At 41.3% G+C, this 24643-nt stretch overlaps 1 protein-coding gene across 1 annotated transcript in view; it reads left to right on the plus strand.

The window, feature by feature from the left end:
• LOC114252816 (ras-like protein family member 10B) overlaps positions 1-24643 on the plus strand; it is an 82897-nt gene continuing 58254 nt past the window's right edge. The window contains exons 1-2 of the mRNA XM_028187471.2: positions 1-353; positions 5042-5119. Of these exons, the coding sequence (XP_028043272.1) occupies positions 5050-5119 (70 nt within the window). The 5' untranslated portion in view covers positions 1-353; positions 5042-5049. The remainder of the gene's footprint in view (positions 354-5041; positions 5120-24643) is intronic.

Consider the following 24643-nt stretch of genomic DNA (forward strand, 5'->3'; position numbering starts at 1 on the left):
TCAAAATCATGACCGCAAATTGTTGAGCGCTCTCGATTAAAATTTTTCAATAAATTTTCGACAATATCATGAATGAAATCGAGCTTATATTAAATTAAAATACTTGTAGAATATCATAAATTTTACGATTGCGTTATATTCGTGTCAAAACACACGCGAAAACGAAAGTAGCTCAACAAAATGCCCGCGCGTTTCATTTGGCGTGAATTTTTTTGATGTTGTTGATGTTTAAGTGTTATTGTATTGATGTAATATTGTCTTCCGCGTAGCTTACGAGTTTATGTTTGATTGTGTAATTTTTTATTACTAGGTTGTGTTACTAATAGTTGAAAAAACTTCGTTGACTGTGAAAGGTAAGTTTTGTATGTAATAAAGAGTTGAGTAAAAACATTTAATTATTATAATATCTTCTATACTAATACTAATACTAATAATATTATAAAGAGGAAAGATTTGTTTGTTTGTTTGTTTCGAATAGGCTCCGAAACTACTGGACCGATTTGAAAAATTATTTTTCCATTAGAAGCCGACATTGTCCCTGATGAACATAGGCTGCTTTTTTTTAAATTTTTTTTATTTTATTTTTTTGGTTTCAGTGTGTTTTAATGTTTCCGAAGCGAAGCGAGGGCGGGTCGCTAGTTTGATATAATTTTAATAGATGGTTATATAATAAAAATTTACATGATATATTATTTAGGAATGCATTCTTCAAATCCTTTAGGTATAATACAGGTATAATATACTATGTAATAATAATTAAGAGTCATCGCATTCAAATGGAAGTTTACTTAGCTTATTAAAGCGCTTTGCTGCTAAAATGTGTCACCGTCGAGCTTCCCACTGATAGGAAGGAAGGGTGGGAAGGAACAAAGATACCCAGAGCACAGTGTACTCTGCGGTATTTTAAAAAAATATGAAAAGCGTAATAGTCCTTTTCCAGGAGTCGTATGCCACCATTACCCTCAGTTTTCGATGACGCAAAATGCCTCGTACAATGATGTATCGAGCGCGATATAAAGCAAATCGGAAGGAAGCATAAGGCTGGACCCTCGCAATGAGGTCCAAAAGCCCATACAATAATAAAATCAGAAGATAATAATGTCAATCGTCTATACAACTATTAATCAGAAAACATATGACCTCGGTCTATTCAAGCTGCGAAAGTAGTCAACTTTCATATTTTACGTTCATAATAACAAGAAGCTGTTGCTCTAATTCGTAAACCCCTAGTTCCTTTTAAAGAGCGTATTGTATGCTTAGAACCGCTTCGATAAAGCGGCACGACACGAGAACCCTCTCATCGTGGCCGCCGGTAACTACATTCCCGATCCTGCGGACAGAATGGAAAGCAGTCGACGTCGCTCCAAACACGTCATATCGGATCCTCCCGATCCACTAACGGTGCTTCTAGGTGCCTCAAGCACCGGTCATCGTTCTCGTCGAACCCGTCGCTTGCAACAAAGGGCTTGACAAGTAAATTAACCCTCAGACACAGCCCACCGATCCGGTGGTAGATTCTGCGAAGCACGGCTCTTGCTAGGGTTCGTGTTAGCAACGTCGTCAGGTTTGAGCCCCTTGAGCTCACCTGCTAGTTAAGGTTACGCTGATATAGCCTCTCAAGGCTATCAGCTTAGGTAGAAAAAAAAATGCTTAGAAAAACGGGTACCACGACTCTAAATATTTCGTGAAGTAAATTTCTCATGTGCGTTCTCATTTAAAGTTATAACAGAAGATGTGCCGAATTTGCATTGTAACGTCTCTGAGCTCTAGAAACTACTTCAGTTCATCTGCTCAACGTGTGCCAACAAAGTTTCGAAAGCGTCTATTTTATATCTATAAAAAAATCGGATAGATAATCTTAACATATTAGTGACGGTCTGCTCCTAAGTTCTGCAGATCGTCAAGTTCTTTAAACTCCTTGTACCTATAACGATCGGCCCCCGGCCAGAAAAAGAAATCTTAGAGAAGCCATGAGCTGTCACAACGAATACGTCCATTCGATGTTATTTCCGTGATAATCTAAACATTATTAATAACTAGCTGACCCGGCAGACTTCGTAGTGCCTCAATCGATAAATAAAAGACCGACAGGGGACACATCAAAGGAAAAACAAAATTGTTATTTTTAATTAATTCCGAGCATTTTAATATTTATCTACCTTTTAAACCTTCTCTGGACTTCCACAAATAATTCAAGACCAAAACTAAAGGATAAGACGTCCGATGCATTCATGTTGAAGCGATGCACCGGTGTTCGAATCTCAGGCGGGTACCAATTTTTCTAATGAAATACGTACTCAACAAATGTTCACGATTGACTTCCACGGTGAAGGAATAGCATCGTGAAATAAAAATCAAACCCACAAAATTATAATTTGCGTAATTACTGGTGGTAGGACCACTTGTGAGTCCGCGCGGATAGGTACCACCGCCCTGCCTATTTCTGCCGTGAAGCAGTAATGCGTTTCGGTTTGAAGGGTGGGGCAGCCGTTGTAACTATACTGAGACTTTAGAAATTGTATCTCAAGGTGGGTGGCGCGTCTACGTTGTAGATGTCTATGGGCTCCAGTAACCACTTAACGCCAGGTGGGCTGTGAGCTCGTCCACTCATCTAAGCAATAAAAAAAAAGCCGTTCTCGAGTTTTAGCGAGGCTCACGAACAGCAACTCATTTTTATATATAGAGATAGCGACCTTTTTACTGTTTCATAAAGTATGTTTTTACACTCCAGTGACACATGCTGCAACAGTACTAAGCAGTCAATGGTCAGTTATGTAGATGCTAGTTCTTTTTTTTTTTATTGCCCTTGTAGGCAGACGAGCATACGGCCCCCCTGATGGTGAGTGGTTACCGTCGCCCATGGACTTCAGCAATGCCAGGGGCAGAGCCAAGCCGCTGCCTACCGCTTAATACTCTCCACAAGCCTCGTTTGAAGAAGGACATGTCACAGCGCTCGGGAAACACCGTGGAGGGGAGCTCATTCCATAGCCGGATGGTACGTGACAAAAAAGATCTCTGGAAACGCACTGTGGATGCAGGCTTATTGTATAAAATCTGATGGATGCTATAAATATATCTGAAACTATGTACATACATGCCCTGAAGTGATACTGCACTCGATGATAAATATATGAATATTTGAAAGTGCCTATATTTATAATTTATATAAAATAATTAAAATAACTAGCGTTCAAGGGATCTTTGTTATGCCACATTTTTAAGGGGTTAAAGAGGACATTGCAATCTCTAAGATTTCGATTGCAAAAAGAATGAAAAGGTGTTAAAAAACTTTTCATAGTAAGTAGTTAATAGTCAAGAGCATTTCAAACACTAGAATGCGCGACACCGTCCTTGCTTTCACCCTTTACTAGCGCCACGATAAGAAAAAGCCTTGAAGAAAAGGTTGTAGGCATTAATCTACGAAACATAAAATAGATTTATCGAAGCTGACGGCTATTTGAGAGTATTTTTACGTGAGAGGTGTGTACCCGCAATTTTTAACGCGAAAACATTTAGAATTTAAGGACGTTATTGTTAAAATTGTCATTTTTTTACTTGCACTCATGTCGATCGACTGAATCAAAACAATAATCAAAACGGATTATTAATTTAAACTAGAGGTCCCGCAGTAGTCGAAATTCGACTATAATTAATTGAAATTGTAAGTTTATACACTATTATGATTGTATTTTATACTTCTATAATCACAAATTTCGCCAAGGCTACGCTATACAAAAATATTAATAAAGACAAACAATATTTAATCTATTCTCAATTTGACCACAGAGGTCAAGAACAAAAGTTTGACAATAAATAGTATGCATGCGTGTGTGCGTCAAATACATGGTATGTAGTGTGTGTTATGTTTTCTTTATTGATTTTATCTATCTTTTATGCATTATTTTAAAAAAATATTAGCATTGTGCACTTCTTCTCTATATTCTCTATAAGTGTGGAAAATTTCATACTCCTCCGTCCGCGCAATTTTCGTAAAAAGGGATACAAAGTTTTTGCTTCACGTATTAATATATAGATTTCTATTTCAAGAAGTTCGTTTCAAAACTTCTTTTGAAATTGAAATCTAAATTACTTACAATTATAATTTGAACTTTAAAATATTATCAAAACATTTTTTCCCAAAATAATCATCGATTTTATTTATTTAGTTTATTTCTTGAATATTAAATTTTTATTCGTTACTTTATTAAAGAATACAAGTGATATATTTTATTGAGACTAAAACCTCATTTTCCAAGGCAGACAGCGGCACTCATGCTGTGTTCAAAATGAATTTAAATGGGTAACGTTGTGACCGATTTAACGATACATAAAATAAAGAATTGAACTAAGCAAAACAGGCGTCTATTACAAGTACAATACGCTCTATCACTAGTAAAACACGTAATAATAATATCTGGAAAAGTGCCAGCCCTGATTTTCATGCGGATCCCTCTCAATGGTGAAACTGCATTCCGAATCGGTGGTACAGTACGGTTTAAAAGCACCAGTGAAGGTCTGCTTAAATAAACGTTTTAATTCTGATGTATTTTGCTGAAACCTTCAACTGTTACAACGCCCAAGGAGAAGACAAGGGGTGCTATTTTTTTATTTATTGCTTAGATGGGTAGACGAGCTCACAGCCCACCTGCTGTTAAGTGGTTACTGGAGCCCATAGACATCTACAACGTAAATGCACCACCCACCTTGAAATATAAGTTCTAAGGTCTCAAGTATAGTTACAACGGCTGCCCCGCCCTTCAAACCGAAACACATTACTGCTTCACCACTGCAGAAATAGGCGGGGTGGTGGTACCTAACCGCGCGGACTCACAAGAGGTCCTACCACCAGTAATAATGCTACGCCCGAATATCATCCATCTCTCCGCATAACAAAGCAATTCGTAAAATAGATGCGTCGCCTTATGCACTAATCAAAGTTATAAATCGATGCCACATTACGTATAAACATTTTCAACTATTCACACGGTTCGCGAACATTCCAGAAAGTACTTCGAATTCAAATAATAATTTATTCTTGCAGGTATCGTTATGCGTTGCAAGAGGAGAACGTCGCAGACGAATAGAACCTCGCGACATACAGACAAGAAGTACACGATCCGTAAGTATAGCTTGCTCTCTATATTTTTAATAGATGCGGCTAAGCCCTGGTCCAGAAAGGGCGAATTCGCCGCGATTCTCTAGTGCGTATAACGCGCGACCGTTTCGCCCAGAAAGAGCGTACCTACGCGCGAGCAATCGGGGACGAATTTAGTCAGTACGAAATTTACCGTCGCTGGAAGAGACAAAAACGGAGGGACAATATAATGAATTTAGTACATCAAATTCTTAATGATAGAATGACATAGTATGTTTGTCTTTTTTTTTTCCTCGGAGTCATCATCTTTATCAGAAAATATTAACACCAATTAATATTTTTATAAATGTAATAATTAAAATGAAAATAATTAATATTCGCTTGGTGTGAAGCTCTCAACGGGAGCTGTCAAGAAATATCGCGTATCTTAAGGTGGTAATTCCTGATGATCCCCGGGTCCATAATACTTCCTGTATTATGGACCCGGGGAGATACCTCTATAGTATATATTTTTGCTACGAAGCCTGCCTCGCATTTGAATTTAAAACGTGGGACAACTGATATGCTATATAATAAAAACTTCGGAAACATGTAGGTAGGTAGGTATTTCGGTAGGCAGCGGCTTGGCTCTACCCCTGGCATAACTGAAGTCCATGAGCAACGGTAACCACTCACCATCAGGTGGGCCGTATGCTCGTCTGCCTACAAGGGCAATAAGAAAAAAAACATGTTCTTGTATTTTTTTTTATTATTGAAGGATTAATGGTGGCCCGGAGGCCTTTCCAGTTTCACCAGGACAGGTGGGCGAGCAAAGGCTACCCCAGTATGGGTAGGATTAGCTAACAGATGCCTGAGCGCCTCCGAAAGAGACTTAACAATTCAGGAGCAGCCGCTTCGCGAATGAATCTACGATTGAATCGGAAGCGTTCTTGTATTGACTCACGTTCACGGTTATATATATATATATATATATATATATATATATATATATATATATATATATATATATATATATATATATATATATGTATTAGGTTTGCCTGCAATACATTTAATGAAGGGCCCAACAACGGTACTAAATGAAAAAATACGCACCACAATATTCTTAATTGAATACAATTAAACAATGCCAGATAATTAGATACGGTGAGTTGATCTACAAAACCAAGGTTTCAGCAATTGTCCGACACAAATGCCACCGACCACATCATCTTGCCCAACCAGTTAATTGCGTGATATACCAGCAAAAGAAGCAGCGTTACATACCCTGACTCGGTTTCAAAACACAGTTACGTTAAAATACAGCACGCGAGATATTGCGTTGTTGTTATAACACAGTGAAATGTTAGAAAGTAGATTTTTTCATTTTTACGAACGCAGATCACGATGCACTAATCTTAAATGAGACGAGATTTAAGAACACCGAAAAACCGATTTTAAAAAAATCTGTAAAAAATCAATAGGTGATAAAAGTACTGATTTTTGTGATGCTTAATGTAAAATTTTAATTTCGGAGTCGATATAAAAGAAAAACTTTTCTTACACAAAAAAACCACATTCTAACATTATTTATTTGAATTTGTAGTAGCCCACTGAGTTTCTCGCCGGATCTTCTCAGTGGGTCGCGTTTCCGATGCGGTGGTAGATTCTACGAAGCACTGCTCTTGCTAGGGCCAGTGTTAACAACACACCCGGCTTGAGCCCCATGAGCTCACCTACTCATCAAGGAGAAGCTGATATAGCCTCTCAAGGCTATCAGCATAGGCAGATTTTTTTTGTACAGTTGATTTTTTTATTGAAGGTTTTAAATTGAAATCTTTTACACGTGAATAAACGCATAAACGCTACGAATAACCGCTATGACCAAATAAGTCGGTTTTGTGGAAGTGATGTTATATATTATAACTTTTTTTTTAAATCCGACAATAACATATATTTATATGAAATATTTGAAAATTTATAGTAAAGACGCCAAAGTCGTAAGTTTTTTTTTTTTTAAATACATTTTATGTAATGCAATTGTTCTTGAGCTCGCCACTCGCATGTCTTTCATCCAAATGAGATGAAAATTTGCCCCGTTGACTCCTTCAGGAACAGTTTTAGCGTAGTACCGTCAACATAGGCGGTAGGCAGCGGCTTGGTCGGTAGGCAGCGGCTTGGCCGGTAGGCAGCGGCTTGGTCGGTAGGCAGCGGCTTGGTCGGTAGGCAGCGGCTTGGTCGGTAGGCAGCGGCTTGGCTCTGCCCCTGGCATTGCTGAAGTCCATGGGCGACGGTAACCACTCACCATCAGGTGGGCCGTATGCTCGACTGCCTACAAGGGCAATAAAAAAAAATGAGATGGATGTTATTAAAATGATGTTATTAAAACTAATTTTACCAGAAGGTAGTGAAAAGACGACATGAGAAGTGACATAATGACAATTAAAAAATGTGAGATTAAGCCGTAAAAGTACTTTATTATGTCTACTACTCGCGAAAACCGAAGTAAATACTAAAATTATCTTTAATGCAATCACCGATATAGTTTGAGGACAGCAGGTTTTATTAGTGCGTAATAAAAAGGATATTTTAGATTTTATTTTATTTTTCTTCAATTTTTTCCACGATGGGCTCGGAAAATATTCGATTGCACTCAAAGATTTATTTACAAACATCTACAGTCGCAAGGAATCGAGTTCCGGCGAGTCGTAACACGTTCTGGGTTCCAGCCAATTTCGAGATCCAGACAGTTGGGCGTCCAAAAACACGGCACAAGCGATACATGAGCAAGAAATCGCAGTATTATTTTAATAAGACTTTTCTGCAAATCGTTAAAAGTAACGGTTACGTGATGTAATTGGTTTTTAGGGGGGTTTTATTATGGACGACTTCGCAAATCCTATTAGTATTTTTTTTATTGCCCTTCTAGGCAGACGAGCACACGGCCCACCTGATGGTGAGTGGTCACCGTCGCCCATAGACTTCAGCAATGCCAGGGGCAGAGCCAAGCCGCTGCCTACCGCTTAATACTCTCCACAAGCCTCGTTTGAAGAAGGACATGTCATAGCGCTCGGGATGTGGCTATGTGGGATGTGTATCAGAGTTTTTAAGTGGAAAAGCGGATGCGGAGAAGTCTTATAGATACGTATTTAAAAAATGTGGTTAATTAATAAATAACAGCAATCGGACAATTGTAATGAAAATCAAAACAACTTTATTTAAAACGAAAAGTGAAACTTTTTTTTTTTTATTGCTTAGATGGGTGGACGAGCCCACCTGGTGTTAAGTGGTTACTGGAGCCCATAGACATCCACAACGTAAATGCGCCACCCACCTTGAGATATAAGTTCTAAGGTCTCAGTATAGTTACAACGGCTGCCCCACCCTTCAAACCGAAACGCATTACTACTTCACGGCAGAAAAAGGCAGGATGGTGGTACCCACTCGCGCGGACTCACAAGAGGTCCTACCATCAGTAATTACGCAAATTATAATTTTGCGGGTTTCATTTTTAATCACACGATGTTATTCCTTCACCGTGGAAGTCAATCGTGAACATTTGTTGAAAATACGTATTTCATTAGAAAAATTGGTACCCGCCTGAGATTCGAACACCGGTGCATCGCTCAACACGAATGCATCGGACGTCTTATCCGTTAGGCCACGACGACTTCTAATTTTTCAAGTAAAGCCTACAAAACGCCCTACAATGTTTGTTATACAATGTACAAACATAGGGGGTTGGTTAGGTATATATTTATTTATTTATTCAACTTAATGCACATAAGTACAATGGCGGACTTAATGCCTGAGGCATTCTCTACCAGTCAACCAAGGGTGGTGTAGAGAATCTTGTGGTAGGTGCATAACTTAATGTGAAACAACCAAACTACATTATACAATATATAAACACATACACGGTATATATATATATAATCACACAAACAACGTACACAATTTTATATCATGATAATAATATAAAATTTACACATATATCTATATGTAATCTCTATCATATACTCACATATTCACATACATATTCATATACACACTTAAACACAACTTAAAAATATAACAAAGAAATAGAACCACATATACATATACATACAGTACAAGAAAATAGTATATTGCACAGAACACACATTGCAAGTCAAATTGTTAAGTTTTTAAGTTTCTCCAGAAAAAGTTGGCGTACCTTTATTTTGAAAGTTAGGCGATCAGTGATCATCCTAACATTAAGAGGAAGTGAATTCCAAAGTTGAACAGATTGAACTACGAAAGACGAACGGACTAAACTAGAGTTGTGCGTGGGACAGTGAAGGAGTAAATTATTAGAGGAACGCAAGTCCTTATCGTGCGAAGAATGTAAATATTTAAAGTACTGAGTCAGATAGGAGGGAGGAGTTGGGCATGTTAGTATAGAATGAAGCGCAGTAAGAGCATGTAGATTGCGGCGCTCGCGTATAGGAAGAAAATTTATTTCGGAGCGGTAAGTAGACACGTGGTCATACTTGCGAAGATTAAAAATGAAACGAATGCAGTTGTTGAGAAGGCGGTCGAGTTTGTTCAAAAGGTCTGCATTCAGGTCAAGATAGCATACATCGCCATAGTCAATTATGGGCAGGATTAAAGCTTGAACAAGCATCAACTTTATCTTGAAAGGGAGAAAGTTCTTGAAGCGATAAAGGGCACGCAGAGATCCAGTAACCTTCCGACTAACATTCAACACCTGTACCGCCCAATCAAGTCTAGAATCCATATACAGTCCAAGGTTTTTGACTGATGGGCTCAAAGGTATAATTGCTCCATTATAAGTTACGGGTGGGAGTGAGCTAAAATCTAATCGTCCCAACAAACGGGGACTACCAATAATAATCGCCTGACATTTGGTTGGATTGACCGTCAAACCAAATCTACCAGACCAATCGCATATAGCCTCTAGATCCCCATTCACTCTGCGAACCGCTTCAGACACACAGTCCACAGTAGCCTGCGAGTACAGCTGTAGGTCGTCAGCGTACAGGTGATACGAACACTGAAGGGACTGAGTTATGAGATTGATAAATAGAGAGAAAAGCAAAGGGGAGAGAATTCCGCCTTGAGGGACACCAGTATCTAGATCACGCCATGAAGACGAAGACTCATCAATGCGGACCGATTGCTGGCACCCTCGAAGATATGATGTAAACCATTTCAGCACCTCAGGCGAAATCATAAGATAGGACAGGATAGATAAAAGGATTTCGTGACTGACGGTATTAAAGGCATTAGAGAAGTCGACCAAAGCCAACAATGTGACTTTAGTATCCTCCATTCCAGCCCTAACATCGCCTGTCACTTTGAGGAGAGCGGAGATGGTGCTGTGGCCTGGTCTGAAGCCAGACTGTAGAGAGTTTATTAAACCATACTTATGAACAAACTGGGACAGTTGGCTATGTACACAGGCCTCCAACACCTTGGACAGAAAAGGGAGAATCGATATGGGACGGAAATGAGTAGGAAGAGTCGGATTAGAGACTTTGGGTAAGGGAATCACAAATGCTTTGCGCCACTGTACAGGAAAAGTACCAGAGGACAAAGATGAATTGATTAAATGTTGTAACGATGGAAGAAGACAATCGAGAATCAGCACTATCATCTGGCGGCTCACTCCGTCGTGACCCACAGCATTGGATCTTATAGAGAGGATTATCTCTTTGATCTCACCCATAGATACCGTGGAAAATTTAAAGGGGTCGATATTTGGAGGGGATAGTCCTTCCAGAAACTCCACAGTACGGCGCGTAGACTGGTGATCCAACGGGATACTTGTAGTAAAGTGCACATTGATATCATCCAGTCCAATTGCCGACTGAAAGCTGTATTGACGTTGTTTGCCAATACCTAGAGTTCCGAGGAACTTCCAGATATTAGCAACTGAAGAAGACGATATATTATGTAGAAAGTAGCGGCGTTTAGCATTTCGTATCACCTGGTTACACCGGTTTCTCGCAATTTTATAAGAAGCCCAATTGTCATCGCATCGGTCCCTCCGGAATTTACGAAAAGCTCTATCTCTACGCCGCATACACATACGCACACCTCTCGTTATCCATGGAGCTGGAGGACGCTTCATCTTCACCTTCCTAACAGGCGCATGGATATCATACAAGTTAAGGATAGTTTCATTAAAAATACGCACTTTATCATCTACAGAAGGTGTGGCCATGAAATCATCCCATTTTAATTCTGACGCATCCTTTTGCAACTGATCTAAATTTAAGCGTTTGAAACTACGTATGCTCATAAGCCTAGGTTGGGACTTCGGAGGACTTAAGGAGTAAGAGAGGAAAATGAGGTCATGATGAGAGAAGCCAGGTGCGGGATATTGACCATGAGATGATACAAGGGTGGGAGAGGAAGTAAGAATTAGATCAAGCCAGGTGTCATTCCCATCACTGTTCCAATGAGTGGCTTGTAGAGGCAGGACTTGAAGATTAGCAGATTCGACGATAGCCAAGAGTTTACAGGATCGAGGTGAATGAACTGCAAGGTCGGTGTTGAAATCACCCATAATGACGTGATGTGAATATTTTGAGCCTAAGGATTCCAGAATTGGTTCGAGACTGGAGAAGTAATCTACAGTGGGAGGACAATAAACAACACCCAGCACTAATTTAACTCCCTTAACGGAAACTTCCAAAAAAAGAAACTCAGCAGAGGTTGAACAGTTTGGTGGAGAACAGTCGAGGATTTTATAAGAAAAAACACTGCGAAGGTAGATAGCAACGCCGCCGCCTCTCCTATCAACACGATCATTCCGAATCAAATCGAAACCAGGAAGAGGATAACTAGTGGAAAGAAGATGAGGCTTTAGCCAGCTCTCGGATATCAGCACAGCATGAACGTCAGTATTATCAAAACTTTCCAGAATTTCACTATAATGACTGGGCACACTTTGCGCATTAATGTGACATAAATTTAGTAGGCCCGAATTTTTGCTAAAACATCGTCGTACACAGTCACCAAGAGTACCAGTTACTGAACAAAAACTATCCTCATTTAACGAAGAAACAGGAGAAAGAGATTCATTGGCAGAAAGATAAAGGTCGTCACATGAATTACTCATAAATTAATCAATGCAATACAAATACAATGCACAATTTAAATATATATACTATTATCCTATATAGAAAACAAATTTTATAAAAGTTATTGATAACTTAAAGCAAATGCAATGAGTTCAAAAACAAAAAACAAAAAGCTGATATCTCTGCACCACCCGCCAGCCAATACACACCGTATACATAATAAAAATAACAATAAAAATAACAATACAGATTATTTTCAGCACACAAAATCAAAACAAAAAAAAAATTATAACAAACTATAACAACAATGATATGTACAAAATAAACCAAGAAAATATTAGAATAAAAAAAAAAACAAAAGAAAACTTAGAACTTTGAGTAAAATGGAATGCAAATTAAGTTACATTAATATTTACTCTGTGATTCACTAAGCTGCATCAATGTCAATTTGACAGACTAGGTGTCAGACGCCAATCTGACGACATGATCAGACGTCAGTGCTTAGCTATGCATTATTACAAAAATGATGTTGTTATTAAAAATAGTAGTTTATATATAATATTAATAACAATAACAATAATGATGATTATAAATTAAAACACTAAGTACACAACCAATGCACCGCAAATCAGTGATTACATTAATTATTAATTTGCATATGATTGAAAACTAAAAACAAACTGTATGGTGGGTAAGGCAAAAATTGAAGGAAGAAGCAATAAAAATAATAATTACAAATTAAAATAAAATTGAAAAATGCAATTTAAATTTCGATCGTTACGAAATAATGGCATTACAATAACTGACCAACACATTAAAAAAATAACAATGTATGTAGGTACAGTGGGATAGACACTTTCACACATACTATAACAAATACACTAATGCTTTCGAAGCCTTGTGGTTGTGCTCTTTGTTTTCACTGTATCGCTCTCAATGCTTTTAGCTGCCGAAGGTTCTTTTATAATTTTGGGGTATCTGGAAACTAGGTGATTCAAGTCGTCCATCGTAGTAAGTTTCTGCCTACTTCCATCGGGTAACTTGATTATGATTTTAGCATCTTGAGTCCAGCAAGCATGCATTCCAAAATGTTGCCGACCTTTGCTAAAAACCACCTGCCTGGTTTTGGTCAAAAACTCCTTGACTGAGATGGGTGAACCTTTTAATTTAGATTTAGCCCTCCACACACCTATCTTGGTATCTAAACTGGAAAACCTTACCAGGATTGGACGATGATGATCTTTATTTTGTGAGCCGATCCTATGACATACATTTATATCTGAAGCAGAAATACCTTTCAGTTCCAACTGCTTATGTGTAATATCTAGAACAATTTTATTACAGTCTTCTTTTTCGACTTCTGGAATGCCCATAAAGATGATAGCTTTTCTTCTGTGTCTGGTCTCAATAATATCTACCATTTGGGAACATTCATTGATTTGTTGCCGGAGAAGATGAAGCATTGAGAAAACTAGCTCTCTGAATGTCCTAAATTCTTCAGAAATTTTTGAAATAGTTTCCTTTGCAGGGGCAGTATTGTTGAGTTGTGCTTCAAGGTCAGCCATTCTTCTTGAGAAGCATTCTTCGAGAGTAGCTTGTGCTGCTTCTATTGTAGCCAGCTGTGACATGTTGCTTAATCCTTCAATTCCAACCTCACAACTTATGAGTGTGCAGAAACTGGCAGGTAGCTAATTATTAAAACTTAGCTTCCATAAAAACTGTCACAAACATTTGTGTGGTCTTCTTATGTTTAGTTTTAAAGAATTGTTAAAAAAAATGTCAAAAATATTATTAAATTGAATAAAATTCACTTTTCGACTTGAGAACGCTTGTATTCTTTTCCACACCTACCCGCGAAAGGGTATATATTCTAGGGTACTTTATAAAATATTCCACCCAAGACCATTATATAAAGGAGAAAACCTGAGCTTTGTTCTATTTTAAAATAAACAGAAAACAATATTTAAATACAATAACTTAGTAGTCACGATTATAAATGCTACCGTCTCGAGAGATATTTCGAGAATGATTTCTTTATAACCGACTAACGATCCGCCCTCGCTTCGCTTCGGAAACTGTAATTTATTATTGATTTCTCCACTATTTAATGGATGTTATTATGCATATAAACTTTCCTCTTCAATCATTCTATCTATTAAAAAAAAATCGCATCAAAATTCGTTGCGTAGTTTTAAAGATTTAAGCATACATAGGGACAGACAGATATAGGGACAGAGAAGGCGACTTTGTTTTATGCTATGTAGTGATATTTACCGAACAAAACCATCGGAATAAACAGAACGGAACCTTGATACGTCTCTTGTTACTTCAGAAATTTCAACCTCAAAGAATCACAAAGAAACACGACGCCTGCAAACTCAAGTTTATCCAGTAAATATTAATTTCGATTGCTTAGCGAAGTTCTTCAGACAAAAGTTCACACAGTTTTGAGACATTGTCAAAGTTGATCCTCAATAAGGCTTTGTTAGAAATAAAGGGAGAAGTTTTAATTAATACGTTGAATAAGTTTTTAGATTTTGAAGGGTTTCGTAAAATACTTAAAATTCATTTTAGGAAGTTTTTAAAAGGAACCACTCGAGAGAGTTATGGTAAACGTTAGTGAATATGAAAGTATTTTTTATTGCACTAGACGATTGGATCAGCCCTAGGCGATGCTCATGTGAAGTTACTGGAACCAGGATACCTCACAACAATTACGAGAAGGGTTGATCATGTCACATTGCTGCTATGAAGAAGTGTCGTGGTTTGAAGTCGTCGTGGCCTAAAGGATAAGGCGTTCCGTGCATACGTGTTGAGCGATGCACCGGTGTTCGAATCTCAGGCGGGGGATACCAATTTTTCTAATGAAATACGTACTCAACAATTGTTCACGATTGACTTCCACGGTAAAGGAATAACATCATGTGATAAAAATGAAACCCGCAAAATTATTATTTGCGTAATTACTGGTGGTAGGACACTCTTGTGAGGCCGCGCGGGTAGGTACCACCACCCCGCCTATTTCTGCCGTGAAGCAGTAATGCGTTTCGGTTTGAAGGGTGGGGCAGCCGTTGTGACTATACTGAGACCTTAGAACTATATCTCAAGGTGTGTGGCGCATTTACGTTGTAGATGTCTATGGGCTCCAGTAACCACTTAACATCAGGTGGGCTGTGAGCTCGTACACACAGCTAAGCAATAAAAAAAAAAAAAAAAAATACCCGCACAATAGTTACGAGAAGGGTTGGTCATGTCGCATTGCTGCCATGAAGAAGTGTTCTAACCCTGCCTTCGTATACTTGCAAATAGGTTCGAGATCTAGATCGTTGTGAAGATTCGTAACGCACCATATGCTCTAGCGGCTAATCTAAAAAAAACAAAATTCAAGCTTTGGCATCCAAATACACTTCATAAATGGCCGTAGGCCGTCTGAGCGAACACTACACTTGCATAGGTCATGATTTAGTGTAGACCGTGTAGACAAATTTTCTAAAATGCCATTTTATTACCAAGGGATGGTTTAGTTTATAAGTTTATTTTTAGTGAGGAATCTTTCAATGTAATTTAGACAGTAAATTGCCTTGAAAATTTGTACATTTTTCTCCGGGTTATTAAAATAGTGTTTTTAGTTAATAATAATTAAAACAAATTAATTAAAATGTCATCGAAGGTAAACAATCTCATAGCTCACTTTATCCTTACTAAATAGCCAATTTGACCCAAAAGCTCCCTAATTTATTTGCGGTCTTACAATAAATACGTTCTATAAAACAGACCAACACAATTTTGCAAATTTTCTTTTTTTTTTTTTTTTTTATTTTTTTTTTTTTATGGTTGGAAGTTTACTGGTGGCCCGAAGGCCTTTCCAGTTTCACCAGGACAGGTGGGCGAGCAAAGGCTCAGCCAGGAGGGGTGGGATTTGCTAACAGCTACCCGAGCGCCTCCGAAGGAGACCTAACAACTCAAGAGTAGCTGCTTCGCGAATGAATCTACTACCGGATCGGAATCGCGACCCGCTGAGAAGATCCGGCGAGAAACTCAGCGGGCTGATGCATGGGTTAGGTTGCACGTCGACCTCTTTGTCGAGTTCGACGAGTACGGTTACCGGGGTCCCTAAGCCTGCCCCTAGTATTAGAGCTGAAGGCATCTAATGCAAAGGTGATTGGATCTGATGGATCCGTAAGGACGTGTCTAGGGCGTCGACGGTGACTGGCTCCTGCATGATCAGGATTCGGAGAGTAGTCAGCGGCGGCAACGATAAGGCGATTATCATGACGCATAGCCTTATCGAAGTATCGTTCCGACGCTGACTTCATGTATTTCCGAATTGATTCGAGGCCCAGGTCGTCGTGTAGGTCAACGTTCCTCACGAACCACGGAGCGCCGACAGCTAACCTGCAAAAGCGGGATTGTAGGGATTGGAGGGTGTCTATGTGTGTGCGGGCCGCGTGAGCGAACACCACACTCGCGTAAGTCATGACGGGCCTTATGCAAGTTTTGTAAAGTGTCACCTTGTTCCGAAGGGACATTTTACTCCGCTTACAGATCATGGGGTAGAGTCTACCGAGAATAAACGCGGCACGGTCACGGACTGATTTTATATGCGGGCGGAATGTCATCGATGCATCCAGGGTAACGCCCAGGTACTTGACCTTCCTGGCCCAGGGTATGGGTTGTCTAAAGAGAGTAATCGGGGGTGTGAGATTCCTCCTCCTAATCCGGGAGGAAATCCGTGTGGAGCTTCCCCTCTGAAATAGCACCGCAGTACTTTTCGCTGGGTTGATGTCTATGCGCCATTTTCGGAACCACTGTCCTAGGGCTAGGGCTGCGCTCTGAAGCTTCTTCGCGATTAGGGACTTATTTCTACTAGAATAGTAAACAGTCGTGTCGTCAGCGAATAAAGCTAAATGGGTCGGCGGCGACCGGGGAATATCGTTGACGAATAAGCTAAATAGGAGGGGTGAGAGGACAGAGCCTTGCGGGACTCCAGCTGTGAGAGGTCGTGAGGAGGAGCGGGTTCCCTCGACTCGATATCGAAAAGAGCGGTTCGACAAGAAGTCCCGTATGATGAGCACGAGACTATCCGGCACGCCCATGTTGAATAGTTTGAAAATCAAACCGTTGTGCCAGACTTTGTCGAACGCTTTTGCGACGTCGAAGAAGAGAGCTCCCGTGTATAACGGTTTTGGTCGATTAAGCCCCACAAGAATGTGCTCCGTGAGGCGGTGCACCTGTTGAACGCATGAGTGATTTGTACGGAATCCGAATTGTTCATCGATGAGAATGCCCTTGGATGAGACGAAATCTCTGAGGCGCTTGTAGAGCAGACGCTCATACAGTTTGCCTAGAGACATGAGGAGGCTAATCGGGCGGTAGCTCGTCGGATGATTTTTTGGTTTACCGGGTTTATGTATGCCGATAACGTCCGCTTCTTTCCACACCGCGGGAAAGATACAGTTCGCCATAGCGGCATTGAAAATAGATGCCAACATCACGATGAGTTGGACGGGTAGAAGTTTAATAACGCGGTTAGATATACCGTCGGAACCGGGAGCCTTGCGAGGACGTAGGTCTTTGATCAAGTCTTTAACTTCCATCGGGGTGACGGGTGGTAACGCATCCGAGGGTGGCAAGGAGGCTCTGCGTTCTACCTCACTGTCTACTAATTCTACATGAACAGGGTCCACGGATTGAGTGCTGGGCGTGCACTGGGTTTGCAATGTATCGGCCAGCAGCTCTGCTTTTTCGTCATCATCAAAGGCCGCGAGTTGGCCTGAGGGGCCTACGAGGGGGGGCATAGTTACTACCGTATCCGATTTGAGAGTACGAGCTAAGCGGTAGTAAGACCTTTGGGAGGGCGCGAGTCCTTCTAAGAAATCAGACCATCTGGCATCTCGGACTTCGGCGATGCGAGACTTTACGTCGCGTTGTAGGGCACGCATTCGAATACGATTTTCCGCGGTAGGATACCTGTCGTAGGCGCGTATCGAGGCGTTCTTAGCTCTAAGGAGTTCCCTAATATCGTCGGACAATTTGAAGCGGTGAAGGAAGTCCTCCGCTACAACTTGTTTCGATGACCTATCTAATGTCGAGGTGATGTGTGATGTTAAGATGTCTATGGCTTCAGCGGTATCCTGAGGAGACGGGGTAGAGTCCGGGTTAAACGGGAGCGATGGTGGATCAGATTCAGCCAGGCTGATGCCCAGCGTGTGCCAATCCACCACAGTCCTCGTGACGGGAACGGAATCGGGAGCGCGACCGAGCTTCATGACGACGGGACGGTGGTCTGAATCTAACTCTGAAACTACTTCGATCGAGTGTAAGCGCAGAGTTACGTTTTTTAATAACGCTATGTCGAGTATATCCGGGCGATGCGCGATATTTAGCGGGTAGTGAGTCGGGGTTAACGGAGCGACGATATCGAAGGCGAGATCATCGACTAACGCGTCAAGCCGCCTGCCATTCGGGGTTGTGGTGTGTGAGTTCCACCTGATGTGTTTACAATTTAAGTCGCCCGCCAGAATGACAGAGCTCCCCATACCGAGCAGCGCCTCAATATCGCTGCTTAGAACGATCTTATCCGGTGGAAGATAAACGGACGCGGTAACGATGGGCGCGTGTCCCGTCAGTGAGATTCGGCACACTGATGCTTCGATATTAGCGAGCGCGGGAGGATCGAGCGGGACGCAATGCAGGGCTCTTCTATAGTAAATAACGGTACCACCACCACGGGCAGAGAGCCTGTCGTTCCTGACCATGTTATAGTTCGCGATTTTAGGGTCACGGCGCGCGGGCTTAAGTAGGGTCTCCTGCACTAGTGAAAATGTCAATTTGATGGTCACGCAAAAAATCACAAACCTGATCACGTTGATTTGCGAGACCGTAAGCGTTGAAAAATCCTATTGTTACGGATAAGGGTTTTATTCTACTAATGTACGCCATTGATTACCGGCGGAGTGAGGGGAGGACGTACGTATTTAACGACGCGTATACGTCAGCGTATTCTTGCACAACGGCGATGAAATGTTGTGCAGTGGAGGCGGCGCGAATGGCGTCACCCAAAGCGTTAACACGCTCAAAGTTGATCGACTGAAAAAAGTCGATCGCTAGAGCGAGATTTTCGGACGCGGTCGGAGGGCAGGTCGCGGGGGAGGGACGTATCGCGGGGGTGGGACGAGTCGCGGGGGAGAGAGTTGTAGCCGTGTTCGTGTACGGCAACGGTTTAGCCCAAGCCGAGACGCTGGGCACCGACGCCGGCACGAAAGCAGGCTTAGCCTTCGGCACAGAGGGTACCGTGGCTTTGATGTCTGGGCCGGAAGCTCGGAGGCGGTTTTGACGGGCGACGCGGCGATTTATTTTTGGAGCTCGGGGGCATCCACGGTAGTTCGCGGGGTGACCTTGTGTTCGGCACAGGACACAGCTAGGCGGTTCCGTCGCGGTTTTTTGGTCGCGAGCGCAGAGGGCCGTGGCGTGATCGCCCAAACACTTAACACATCGGGGGCGCGCGTGACAGTTACGGGAAGAGTGCCCGTACAGTTGGCAGTTATGGCACTGACTAGGAGTGCCTTTTTTATGGGGGACTTCGACGGCAATACCGGAGAGCCTACAGACGGTCCGAATGTTAAAAATTTGCTTACCCTCGGGGGTAGGCTGGAGGGCGACTAAAACCATATTGTATGGCTCCCTACCGCGGCCGGTGTGCATGCGGTGCACGGAATTTACTGGTAGGCCTTGTTCTATCAGATCTGCCTTGACGAGATCGGCATCTAGCTCCTTCGGGATTCCACGTATGACAACGCGGAGTTCGCGCTCCTCCTGGAGCGTATAAGTGTGGAAACTTATACGCTCCTTTCGGAGGTAACTTGAGAGGGCCCTATGGTCGTCGGGTGTCGTTACTTTTATTTGAATCCCGTTGGCGAGATTACGGGCGCTGGCAAAATTAATATTTTTGGCCTTAAGGGCCAGGGAAACTCGGTCCCAAGCTGCCTTCTCTTGAAGGATAACCGGGGGAGGGGTCTGAGTTTTAGATTGCGCCACCGATCGCGGCGACGGAGTGGCACGGGCTGGAGGCGCAACGGGAGTCTGAGGGCGGGGGCGCGACGCGTTCGCGGCTTTGCTAATTTTAGCGGCCGCGAGAGCTCGAGACTCCGCGGCACGCTTCTTACCCTTTTGTACCAGGGTGAATCCATCCGTTGATGAGGCGGGGGCGAGGTCGACCTCCATCTCCGAGTCAGAGTCGGAGGACGAGGAGGCGGGCGCAGGTGACCTACAAGCAGGAGTTTTGGAGGGCGCGACGGAGGCCGCGGATGATCGCGCTGCTGGAACGGTGGCCACGGCGGACGACGCAGTAGTTTTACTCGCCAGTATAGGCGACGCGGGAACGGCAGGCACGACGGAGGCTGCGGTGCTCGATGTAGACGCTTTGCACGCAGGTACAGGCGACGCAGGAGCAGCGAGCACGGCGGAGTCTTCGAGAGAGCTCGCAGTGTGATGGGCCTTGAAAGCCAGAAACTCTGAGGCGAGCTGTGGGTGACGAAGTCGGAGGAATTCCACGAATACAGCGTCCATGATCGCTGAGTACCCAGGTGGGGCGGCCCCGGGTCTTGAAAACACTCGCCTTGCGGCGAGGCCCCAACTTCTCGGACCTGAGCGGTTCTATTGAACACAGGTGGCAATGCGGCGCGATTACTACAGGACAAAGAAAAAGCACAACAAAACAGAAATTACAAAAAGAAGCAAAACAAATAAATACTTGCAGGAAAACACTTTGTCGGCAAATGTTCCACGAACACAAAAATAACTAAAACAAAACAAATAAAAGCTTCCAGGAAACACAATTGGTCGGCAGATGTATCACGAACACAGGCCGCGCGAACAATGGCCGGGCTAATAAAAGCCGGGCGAACAAAGACCGGGCGATCGAGTGGACGATGAGCACGTCCGCACGTGACGGGTGCCTCTATCGGAATGCAAATTTTCTATCACTAATTCGTAGTTATTTTTGGCTGAAGAACGCGCCACTACGTAAACTACCACATTCTTGTATCTGTCACTATCGTTGTCCCAGCTAAGCAATAATAAAAAATCCGCTCAGTAAATACTATACTAGACTAATACTTTTGTGTTCCAATGAGAATGGAAATAACAAAAAACTAGCTCGAACAACATATAAAAACATCGTAAATATACTCTGAAACTATGTCGGCAGTTAGCCACTGAAATACGGCGGGCTTCCATCTTAAATTATGGCGTTCGGGAAAAAATACAGTATTGTTTATAGCATACCAATAATTTCTTATTCCACGATAGTTTCTCACATAGCCAATTAGAAAAACTTGTGATACAAAACTTTTCAAAATGCATACGTGCCTGTGAATACATAAAAAAGTTTCTAATCCAATCTAAATATGCTGCTTTAAACGTAAATTAATAACATCAATCATAGTTTTCATAACAAATAAAACTTGTGTACTTGATTTGTATTTCAAAGTAATTTATGAACATAATTAAAACTATTTTTACAGCTTAATCTCGCATATTTTGTAGTCATTACGACTACGACGATGACGACGAAAACTGAAAGTGTTCGAAATCTCAGAAAAAAACATAGTAACAGCAAAAAACGCGAGACTAAACCGTAAAATTAGTTTTAATTATATCTAAGGACTGGCGAATACCAAAGAAAACACTTGATCAATTGAGGTTTTCTATATGTGAAATAAAATGTGTGTTCACGGGCAAATTAATTTTTATGTAATACCCCCGCGAGGAACCTCTGCAATCCGATGTAAGTAATATTAATTCGTAAAATAAAGAAAAAAGGTTCCGTACAAATAATGAAACAAATTATCTATTTCATACTGTATGATGATGTATTTAGTGATTTAAATTTTTTTATCGATAGAGAACCCGACAGAAAATTATTTCGGGCGATCACAATATCTCCTTTTTACAGGTAGTGTTCACCCCTTTTACCTTCGATGAGTATAACAGTTCTTGGTCCACCTTTTAGTAAGCTGTATGATAGTTCATAGACATCACAACCCGAATTCTACCTTGAGTTCGGCATGTGAGTTCGAAGTCTTAAATATATTATATTCTCCTATCCTTCTACATGGAAGCACTGCCTTCTCTTCTGCTGAGTGTAGGTCTCTTCGAATGCACCCCATTCTCTTCGGTCTCTTACCTTTCGCATTCAGTCCCTACCAACCACTTTGACCAGGTCCTCGGTCCACCTCGTTGGCTGTGGGCCCACGAGGCTACGACGTCCAGTACTGTTTGGGCCAGGTTACGACGTCCAGTACTTTTGCGCCCCACCGATTGTCAGTGCGACGGCATATGCCATTATTTATCTGATATTCCTTAAATACCCTTCGGCTCTCGTAATCTTCCTTCTTCTTTCCTCAGCACATATCCTTCAAACGAAATTTGAACAAAATAATTGGCGGTAGACTACAATAGGCCGTAGCCTTCGACGGTGATCTTCATTTTTTTTTTCCTAACTATGCTGGTATCCTTGAGAGGCTATTTCAGCTTCACCCTAACGTGTGTAGGTGAGCTCACGGGGCTCAAACCGGAGTGTTGCTAAAACTCACCCTAGCAAGAGCAGTGCTTCGCAGAATCTACCACCTGGTCGGAAACGCGACCCACTGAGAAGATCCAGCGAGAAACTCAGTGGGGGGATATCAAAAAAATCATAGTAGCATTTCAGTCATAAGCATGCGGATCCCTAAAAAGATCGCACAGAATCGTACTATAGCAAAGTAAGCAATTCCGACGAGTGCACAGACTCTGCCAAGTTTCCGCTACACTAAATTGAAATTTGTTACCAAGATCACGATTCACAAAGGTCAGCTGCGAGATATTTTAAAATTTATTCTGGGAGTTTGAAATTGGTAGTTTAAAATACAGATTACGGCGTACTGCGGTGCCGAGAATTCCAATTTGCCAACCAAAATATGCTCTAACGATCATGAGGTTGAAGTTTCATTGACATAATAATGGAAAAATATTTCAAACAGGAACATTCGAGCATGGCTTCGTTGCCGGAACCGGCAGGACATTGCTACCGACCCGTGTGAGCTTAAAACACTCTTAGTCAATAATTACTTTTTTTTCTTACCTATGCTGATAGCCTTGAGAGGCTATATCAGCTTCGCCCTAACGTGTAGGTGAGCTCACGGGGCTCAAACCGGAGTTGCTAACACTGGCCCTAGTAAGAGCAGTGCTTCGCAGAATCTACCACCGGGTCGGAAACGCGACCCACTGAGAAGATCCAGCGAGAAACTCAGTGGGCTAAATAATTACACGAATCGTTCCGCCAAAACGGAACCGATTTCGTTGATTCATATACATTTACTAATTTAATAAATCAATAATAGATCGATCAAAGACTTATAAAAAATCAAGCATTAAAACGTTTTAAATTAAACTAAAAAACATTAATTAATTAATTTATAACATAAACAGGTTAATTTTAATTTATATTAAATTAAATAATAGTTAAAATTTAAAAAATTATGAATTTTTCGTTTAATTAACCGACAATTAAAAACTTGTCAAAACTTCATTCTGAAAAACTTCATTTAGTTAGTACAGATGTTTAATATTTTTCCGAGCCGAATTCCGTTTGAACACGTCAAGACGAAGGATTTTCCGAATAAAAGCACTCGATCGAGTGTAAGTAAACAAGTCTGTTTCTTCAGAACTAAGTTAAAACTTCCATCGTTTTACGCTGCTTTTTTTTTGGTAACTTTTTAATAAAACTTCGTAAGGGCTGAGTGAAGGGAGCCCAATACAGGCAGAAGTGGCTTAGTTCGAAATTAGTTACGTTAAATTTACTTTCCTTTTCCCTTTAGCATAATAGTATAAGCTGGCTGTATTTGAGTTTTTTATTAGGAGCAGGGCGTTTTGTGAGTCAGCACAGGTAACAATGTTCGGCCTATTTCTGCCGCGAAGTATTTATTCATTAAATTGTAGAAGTAGTTGTATTAGTTCTGCTTCTAACTGTATTAGGTAGGCGTTGACACGAAGGATGGTTTACACACTGAGTATAAATAAGTACTGCTTTGAATAGTTTATTGAAGATAAGTATGTACACAAACAAACTATAACAGGAGTGGTACGATAAAGAAATAACATATAGGAGTAGTAAAGCACTGACACGAACGATGGGTAGCACAGCAAATATCGATGTGTACTGCCCGCAGTTTTCAAGACTGCCGAAGTGTTGAACAACAATAATAGATGATTGCCTGAATTCATAGGCGACAGCGATTTTGTTGAATTGTAAAGCGGTTGCCCAAGTAGTGGCGAATAAGTGAGTCGCCACAAAATCATTCGTGGACATAAGGAGTCCGTCGTTATATCTTTAAATTAATACGTGAAGGAAAAACTTTGTATCCCTTTTTACGAAAATTGCGCGGACGGAGGAGTATGAAATTTCACACACTTATAGAGTAATTAAAGAAGGAGTGCAGAATGCTAATATTTGTTTAAA

Source organism: Bombyx mandarina, chromosome 16, assembly GCF_030267445.1.
Source record: "Bombyx mandarina strain Sakado chromosome 16, ASM3026744v2".
Classification (NCBI taxonomy): Eukaryota; Metazoa; Arthropoda; class Insecta; order Lepidoptera; family Bombycidae; genus Bombyx; species Bombyx mandarina.